This window comes from Tenrec ecaudatus, chromosome 17 (assembly GCF_050624435.1).
Source record: "Tenrec ecaudatus isolate mTenEca1 chromosome 17, mTenEca1.hap1, whole genome shotgun sequence".
In the NCBI taxonomy this organism is placed as follows: Eukaryota; Metazoa; Chordata; class Mammalia; order Afrosoricida; family Tenrecidae; genus Tenrec; species Tenrec ecaudatus.
The window spans coordinates 22,759,741-22,768,531 of record NC_134546.1 but is presented as its reverse complement, the minus strand read 5'-3'; the positions used below and the strand labels follow the sequence as shown (position 1 = coordinate 22,768,531).

General features: G+C 52.2%; 1 protein-coding gene across 2 annotated transcripts in view; it reads left to right on the top strand.

Moving 5' to 3' along the window:
- The first annotated feature begins 2,288 nt into the window (after positions 1-2,288).
- The window catches only part of GALNT14 (polypeptide N-acetylgalactosaminyltransferase 14), a 265,483-nt gene continuing 258,980 nt past the window's right edge, over positions 2,289-8,791 (top strand). For both annotated transcript variants that reach the window (XM_075535663.1, XM_075535664.1), the window contains exon 1: positions 2,289-2,417. In XM_075535663.1, coding sequence (XP_075391778.1) covers positions 2,289-2,417 — 129 coding nt within the window. The remainder of the gene's footprint in view (positions 2,418-8,791) is intronic.

The window sequence follows — 8,791 nt, the reverse complement described above, 5'->3', positions numbered from 1 at the left end:
CAGAGATGGGCTGAGAATTCAGCTGGATCTTGAGATGGGCTGGCAAGAGTGCTCGGTTTTCTGGGCTGTTCGAATTCCAATGCTGTTCCCCCGCAAACACCTCTTATCTGTGGCCTAGCCAAGAGCTCCGTGAGTCTGCGAAGCAGTGAGAGACAAGGTGTCTTTGAATATTTTTTGGGGCTCCTCTTCATAGGATGAAACCCAGAGTCCTGTTTCACACAGCCCCACTGCTAGTTAGTGTTTCTCTCTCTCTGTGTGGGGGTGGGGGTGAGGGGTAGGGAGGCGGTTAGAAACATGGCAACTCTAGTAGCAGGCACATCATCCTTGTCTCCCCCAAGAAACGTGTTAAGTAAGCATCCCTTTCCCTAAGGCTGCATCCATTAGAATGACACAGGTCCTCAGTTAATACCAGCATCTTGCATCGGACTTTCTGAACCATTCACTCATGTTTAAAAACGAACAAAACAAAACAAACAATCTCTTGTGGGTTGTAGCTCTCCATGCCTCATCTTTCTCCCATAGAGTGGCTGGTGGGTTTGAAGAGCCAATCTTGATGTTAGAAGCCCAATAAGTAAACACTAAGCCACGGAGACATTATGATCCCCATTTTACAGATGGGAAGGCTCCGGCCAGAGAGGTGACTTACCGAGTGTCACAGTGAACTTGGCAGAGCCAGATCTGGAACCCTTTGTTTTTGATGTTAGCAAGTCGAGTGTGACTAATGTTGACTGATTAGAACAGCTCCATGGGGTTTTCAAGGCTGCCATCTTTCAGAAGTTGAGAGCCAGGCTTGTCTTCCTAGGTACCTTTGGGGAGGTTTGAACTATCAACCTGTGAGCTGACAGTTGAATACTGAATTGATTGTGCCACCCCGGGGTCTTCAGGACCCACAGACAAGTGATGTTGCCATTATTCTAGCCTGAGTCTTACCAGAGAATGGGGTTCTAAATTTGCTCTTCCTATAAACCAAGGACAGGAGTCCTGGTGTTCACCACAAGGTCAGCAGTTCAAAACCATCAGCTGCTCCTTGGTAGAAAGATGAGGCTTCCTATACTCCTGTAAGGATTTACAGTCTTAGAAAACCCCAGGGCCAGTTCTACTCTGCGTTATAAGGTCACTATGAGTCAGTTATAAGCGACTCAATGGCTGTGAGTGAGTTTTGTTGTTGTTTGTTTGTTTTGGTTTTCATACACCAAGGTGGTCTTCATCTGGAAATGAGAAAGCGCTCTTTCTAAAGGCACCTGAAAAAGGGCTTTTGAAAGGTAACCCTTTGTGCCCAGGGTGAGAGTATCCTTAAGGGAGATGATTGCATTTTAATTTTTAAAAGGAATTTCTTTAAAGTTAAATTTAGATCTGCTCAGCATTCCATTAAGCTGAAAAAGTTGCCAGGCACCTGCAGGGGGACAGAGAAAACACCACAGGGAGATGGTTGAATTCGCTTTTGGCCTTGAAAAGCCCAAAGCGTGACCCTTGGTTTGGGCATCAGCTTAGCCAAAGCCCCACCAGCTCTTGGAGGGTGCCGGGGACCACCCCTCCCCACCTCCGACCCCCACCCCTCCGGCCATGCCAAGAGCAAGCCCATGTGCAAGGGGAAAGTCCTCTCAGGCCCAGCTCCACCCGGCGCAGGAGGGGCCCTCGGTCCCAGCTTGTGTCTGTGGCGTGGGCAGATGGTGGCGGCGGGCATCCTCTAGCTCTGGGTCTCTGCCGCGCACCGCTTCGACCCTGGGTGGACCCACAGCTGTCCCGGGGCTCCGCGCGGGCAGCCCCAGAACAGCAGCGTGCACCTTGGTCGGCGGGCGGCGGTAGCGCCCCCTTCCAGAGCCGGCTCTCTCCTGCCCAGACTCCCTCAGAGTCCGTCCGTGCGTCGTGCTCGCCCTCCCCTCGCGCCCCCCTCCTCTCTCTTCTCCCCACTGTCCCGCCTTCCTCGTGCTCCTCCCGGGGCGTCGCACACAGCCTTGGACCGCTTCCCTCTCCGCTGCAGCTCCAGTCGGCTTCCCTCGCGCGGCGGCCGCGGCGGCGCGGGAAGCCTCCGAGCTGCCGCCGCGCTCCGGGGACCAGCGCGAGCATCCTGCTCGCCCGCCGCGCCCCAGGGCGCCTCGTGCCCCACGCCTGCCGCCTTCTCTCCGACGCAGGTAGGGGCGCCTGGCAGGATCCCGCGGCTCCTCCTCGCCGCAGCTGGGCTTGCGTCCCCCCGGAACGCGGCGCTCTCCGGGGATCCTGCCCCCCGACCCTCGCCGCCGGGGGGTGCCCCTTGGACCTAGCGTGGAGGGAAGAAGGCCAGGGGGACCATGCGGCGCCCGACTCGCCGCTTGGTGCTGCCCATCTTCGGGGTGCTTTGGATCACCGTGCTGCTGTTCTTCTGGGTGACCAAGAGGAAGTTCGAAGTGCCCATGGGACCAGAAGTGCAGACCCCCAAGGTACGGGGTTCGGCGGCGCGCGGGGCACTGGTTCGCAGGAGGGCGCGCAGCCCGCGCGCCAGGTTGGCAGTCTCTGGGGAAGCCGGGGCCGGGGTCTGGGTGCCGCGAGTAGGCAGCCGGGCGAGGCGTACTGCTCGCGGCTGGCTCCGTTTTTTGAAAAGCTCGGGCACCTCTGTCCCCCCCCCCCCCCGGAGGCGGGAGTGGGTGGAGGTGGAGGGGGGGGCGCGCGCTCACGGACGGAGCTGGTCTCCCAACTTGAGCTGCTCACCAGGGGTCCCGGGGCGGATGGCGGGTGGCGGCCGAGGGGTGGCATCCGGTGGGCATCGATAGTCGCTGGCTGTTGGGTTCGGTGGCCGGGCCGGTGCAGGCTCGGGCGAGAAGTCTGCCGGGCGCTGGCGCTGACCTCCTTCCAGCAGCTGCCAGGCCCGACCTGCGGAGGCTGGAGGCCCCGCGTGCGCCGCGCGCGCCTGTGCTGCTCCTGCAAGCGCCCTGCTGCCTCTGGTGCGGCGGCGGGGCTGCTGCCCGGACCCACCCGGCCTGTTGCCACCTCAGCTTCCTAACTGTCCCCGAGCTCCTCAGAGCCATTGGAAGTTGAAAGTACACTGAATGTCACTGGGCATCCTATGAAAACAGAGTCTAGTATTGGTGGGGAGTTGGGGAAATGGGAATCCAAGTGGATTTCCCCATGTGTACCCAATTTAGTTCCTCATGGAGCAGAGCTAAGGCTCCCCTTACAGGCTCCTTCCTGCCCTTCCATTCTGAGCCCCCATTCTTCACTCCCCTCTGCCCACCATGGACCTGGTGGAGGGGGGAATTCCTAGCTAGCTTGGAAATATTTATTCATTGAATCTAGAGCAGCATTGGGTGCCTTGGGGAGAAACCCTGCAGGAGCAAATAGTTCAAACAGGATACCAGAAACCAGAGTTGGGGCAGTGGGGTGGGGGTGGGTGGGAATGGTGGGGTGAGGGGGGCGGGGGGGAGGGGGAGCTTAAGTACAACACAGAGGGCTGAAACCAAAGAAAAACTAACCCCCCTGTCTGAGTGGATTCCTACTCAAAATGACCCTATAGGACAGAGCAGAACACAGGGTTTCCACCTTTAAGGGGCAGACTGGAGTGACTGATCAGTTAGCAGCTGCAGATCACTTCAACCACTGGCAGGCCCAGCAGGGCCTGTTGTCCAGTTGTGCCCAATACCTGGTGAGTGGGCTCTTCCCAGGTAGATGGGGTAAGTGGTAATATCCTCATTTTCTGGATTAGGAAATGGGTTCACAGGCTGGAAGTCATGCACCCGAGGCCACCCTGTTGGTTTAAACTCAGATCTTTTCACTATTTTAAGACACTCCTCAGATCCCTTTTTAACGAAGTTGTCTGCCCATTATGTTTTGGAAGTTTGCCAACACTCAGGTGAGTTCCACAGACATTTCTTTGAGCACTTATCACGGGAGAAAGATTCGGGTTTTATTACTCCCATAAGAAACCTACTCAGGCGGCTCTTCTCTGTCCTGTAGGGTCCCGGTGAGTCGGAAATGACTTGATGGCAGTGAGTTTGGGGTTTGGGGACCACGTGCCAGGCATTGTGGCAAGTACTGTGAGATGCAGTGCTGAACTCCCTGTGGGTGGCAGATGCAGTCACAAATGGACCAGGTCCCTGCAGTGGGCAGAGGGCCAAGATGACTTGATTTCCTGGAAGGCCGGGGACTTCCTGGAGGTAGGGGGGGACTAACAAAACAGTTGAGAAAGATGAACGGGTTTGCAGGTCAGTCTGTAGACAGGGCATTCTGGGCAGAGGTGAACTGCAGGACACAGGCTCGGGAATGACACAGCATGCTGGTCAAGGTTGGCATCATTTGAGTGTTTACAGGAGTAGACGGCAGGGATGAGCCTAGGGAGGTGAAAAATGCAGGGATCTTAACAGATAGGACCGGGCCATTGCAGCGGATGGGCGTGGAAGAAGCAATAGCCTTTGTAACAATAGATCGATTTTCTCAATCTCCCTGCCCTGGGGCTGGGGAGTTTTTCTTCTCCCCCTGGGTGCTTCTGCTCCTGTGCTGCAGTTAATGATGCCTGCAGGGACATGAACTTTCTCTGCTTTGTGTGGAATCTCATTACCTTAAGCTTACTTTTTCGAGTTTACACCAGGGACCAGGGGCTAGGGATTTGGTTCCTTCTTTGTCCGCTAGCTAAACTTCATGGTGTCTCTTCCTTTCCTGCCTCTCTCATCCTGATATGTGTTGAACGCACATTTATTAGATGCAACCATATGCCAGGCTTTGTGCTAGGCTTAGGGGACGGGGAGGGGGGCGGGGGGGGGGCGCTGGTCTGATGCTAGAAGGTGTTCCTGTTCTTTGGGAGGGCCTCTCAAAGCTCCTGGCTGAGGCAGAGTGACAAATAGATGAGGGTAGTGAGTGTGAGTGGTCTGATAAGAGAGGGCTGGGCGTTGAGTTGGACCTCTGGTGGTATAGTGAGTTACAGGCTGGGCTGCTTAACTACAAGGTCCGCAGTTCAGAAATCACCAGCCCCTCATTGGGAGAAAGTCTATTACTGTGAAGGTGTATCATTTCCTACTCTCAAGCTCGGGTAACTATGAGTTCTAATGGATGACACGTGTCAATGACAGTTGGCTTAGGTTTTTATTTATTTTCATTTTTTTTGGTTTCGACGTGGTGGAAGGACTCCTAGTGGCACAGCAGGTTAAGCATTTGGGCTACTAATGGAAAGATTGGTAGTTCAAACCCACCAGCCGCTTTGTGAGAAAAAGACGAGCCTGCCGTGTCCTGTAACCCTAAACAACAGTTCTACTCTGTTCTCTGGGGGCCCTGTGTTATTTGGAATTGACTCAGTGCCTGCGGGTAGACATCACCACTCAGTGGTGTGAAATCACAGAAAAGAGGGTTTTTTCCCCTTTCTTTCTCATTTTGATCAATTACCCTTTCTCTTAATATTCTATTCATCTTTCTGCATTTCTGGTGTTCTCTGTGAATTCTTCTTTGTCTCATGAGTTCTATAGACTTTAAAATCACGATACCTCTTCATATTAGGCTCCTTCCTCTGTTTTCATCCGTTCCTGTGACTTCCTGTGTTCATGGACATGTGGCAGACAAGGATCTATCTGTAGCTTACGCCTGTGTCTACGTGTCTGAGGAGAGGAGCGGCACAGGGAGAAAGCACTTAGCACCAGAACAATTTTATTCCCCATGGCTTATCTGAAGGCGTGCCCCAAACCACCAGCTGCTATTGAGTCAACCCTGACTCAGAGCGCCCCTATAGCGCCCCAAGAGGACAGATGGGAATTGCTCGCTAGGGTTTCCAAGGCCTTAGGTACATCTTTATGGGATGAGATAGTATAAGGTCTCTCTCCCGGCTAGATTTCAGCCTCGTTCCTTGGCTCCGCGAGAAAGATTTCACGCCGAAGCCGGGCTCGTGATCCAAGTGAATTTAATGAGAGTTAAAAGAAGTTTCAGGTTTTACACGGCACCCATAGGATTCCTCTGACCATGCGGCCTGGCAGAGACTGCTCCGGGACATGCAAGGATCTCTCTCCTCCTACGAAGAAGACCAGACCACCCAAGCAAGACAAGCCCCTCTTCCGGGGAGGCGTGGTGAACGACCCCAGGTCGATCCCATTGGCTGAATTGCAATCACCTTGCCCAGGTGGGCTGCTCCAGGTGTAAAGCCCATCTGACAGCTTTGTCCTATGCTGGCTCTCCTGGGCATGTGTAAATGGACTTCCCAATTCCCTAGGCTAAACTACCTAACAATAGCAGTGGACTGCCTTCTCCACAGTTCTGTGAATTACTGAGGGGGACATTTCTCTCTTGTTGGGCTGGGTGTTGGGGGAGTGTTGGGATTTGAGGAAGTTCAGGACACTAGGTTTTTGTAGGAAATTATTGTGTCTAATCTTGCAAAAAGCCCCTGCCTTCTGTATTAGCACCTTGGAGGATGAGTACATGCAGCTCGGCTTCAACTGTAACCCCTACGTTGGGTCCTTGTTTTTTGTCTTTTAATCCACAGCAGGTGCAATGGGCCTCTAAACCACTTAGAGAAATTGGGAATGGTGTAGGGGGATTGGAGAGGCTGGCTGTGCGGTGGATTCCTGGGTAAGGCCCTTCCGATATTCTCGTCTGTGGGGCCTATTGCCTTCTTGGGGACTGTGGACCCCACTGAAGACCCTTTGGAGGGTCTTTGTGCTTATAGTGTTAGCAAGGGACTCCATTCGCTGAGCGGTGAGACCTCGAATGAGGGGTGAACAATGCAATAAAATCTATGCTCAGTAACAATCCAAGCGATACTGAGAAGCTTGCCGTACTCTTGGTTTAAGGAAATTAATTGGATTCCCCCCCCCCCTTAGTTTCAAGAAGGGCTCGTTCTATTAATAGCTCAAGTAAAGATTTCTTTAAGTTTGACTTTAATGTTGATGTGGTTCTTTTACTGACTTTCCCTCCCCCACCCCAACTCAGCAAAGCTCTAATTCCTAATTGAAAATCCAGGTAGCAAGTTTGATGTCTTAATTCAAACTGTATTTTAGTGATAAACACTATACCATCAAAAAGTACCTGCAAAAATGTTTTCATATCTTCTCTCCCCCTGTCAAATGTGTGCCATTTGGAGAATTATTAGACAATTAAGCAAAAAAAAATTTTAAAGGACTAAAATAAAATAAAGCAGCAAATTTGTCTTTTATTTCCAAGAAACTAAATTTAGTCCAGGGGCTGAAGGCTTAGTGAAAAAGTAAAAGAATCTTAGGCCTGGGGGTAATTTTTGCAGGAGGTTTTGGAAATGTAAAGGCTTAGAATAAAGTGCCTGGGGCCCATGTAAATGTATTTGCATGGTACTAGAAACCTAGCAAACACTATTAGAAAGTGGCTTGTCTTTCTGTTGCATTTGCATACCACCCATGCCTTAAATGTACCACATTGTTATTTTATTCCCCACTTAGTAGATAATTTCTTCCATTAAAAAACCCATGAATTATAGAGAGGGACCCCATTAATCTGCTGGTATTCTTGGCATGCACCCTGGAATCTATCCAGGGAATTTTGACTCTCCAGAAGAACCCTATGATCAGAGGCATGGTCACCCTGTCCTTCCTTGTGTTCTTTGCTAATGCTGCCCCAGGACAGTTCAGGGAGCTGGCCTTGAGGATGGGGAGACCTGGAGCTCCTGGGAATACTATGGGAGACAAGGACACAGGGTTTTAAGGAGGGGTTTTGTTTTTGAGATCAATAAGCTCTTTATTAGCTCTGAGGCCCCTACTCTTAAGAGGTAGTGGGAAATTTACCTGAGGTCTTTCAAGGCTCCCCTGAGGTTGTCACCAGGGCCAGGGTCCTTTGCAGAGTCAGGCCCTGTGGGCACGAGGAGCGAGCACCCAGCCTGCACCTCCCCCTCCCCAGGTTAGACAGGATGCCTTGGCTGCTTTTGGAGAATCTGGGGTACTCCTCTCTCTAACACTCGTTGTATTAGTCCAAGTCAGCTAGAGAAACAAATCCAGGGAGACACTCATATGTGTAAGAGAGAACTTTATATCAAAGAGCAATTGTATATTCAGAAAGCATCACATCCCAGTCCAGATCAAGTCCATAAGTCTGATATTAGCCCATATGTCCGATGCCAGTCTGTAGATTCCTCTTCAGACTCACACAACACATACAACAATGCCAAATGTAGGAAGATCACAGGCCAGTGGGTGGAAAGTCTTGTGGATCCAGTGGCAGTGGAAGCATGTTAGTGCTGGCTTGAGTCTCCACATGGCTCCTCCAGCTCCAGGGCTCTGGCTGCCATCAGCATAGCTCCATGTGGCTTGCCAACAGGAATGTCTTGCAGGGAGAGTATGTGTGTCCCGCCTCCAGCGAGCTATTTATCTCTTTAGTGCCTCCAAATGAGGTCATCAAGCTGCGACCGGATTGGCAGGCTAAACTCCACCCCTTCCCTCCTCAGCTCTCAAGTTGACACCAGATTATGTAAGTGCCACACTTGTGAGTTTGGACACAAAGCTGGGCAAGCTGGGCCTCAAACCTCTCCCGAGGCCCAGAATGCTATCTGCTCAAATGCTGGAAGGAGGAGGAACAAGAGGAGTGTCTGGGTGGCCCAGGCTGTCCACAGACGGGGTGGAGGCTTGAGTCCCCTCAGAGGAGCCTTGGAATAAAGGCCTGCTTCTGAACACCCATTCAATAAAACCCCTGTGGCTAACAGTTCTGCTCGGACACTTGCTGCGTCTCCAGGTATTGGAGTTGACTTCGAGCAACTGGGAAGGGGCAAAACCAGGAAGGAAATCGAAATGAACGTCCCAGCAGAAGCTTCGCAGTCCTGTCTGGAGGCTACCCCTTTTCGTGGTGACCCATCTGTAAGTGTTATTTATAGGTATTCATCTCCACG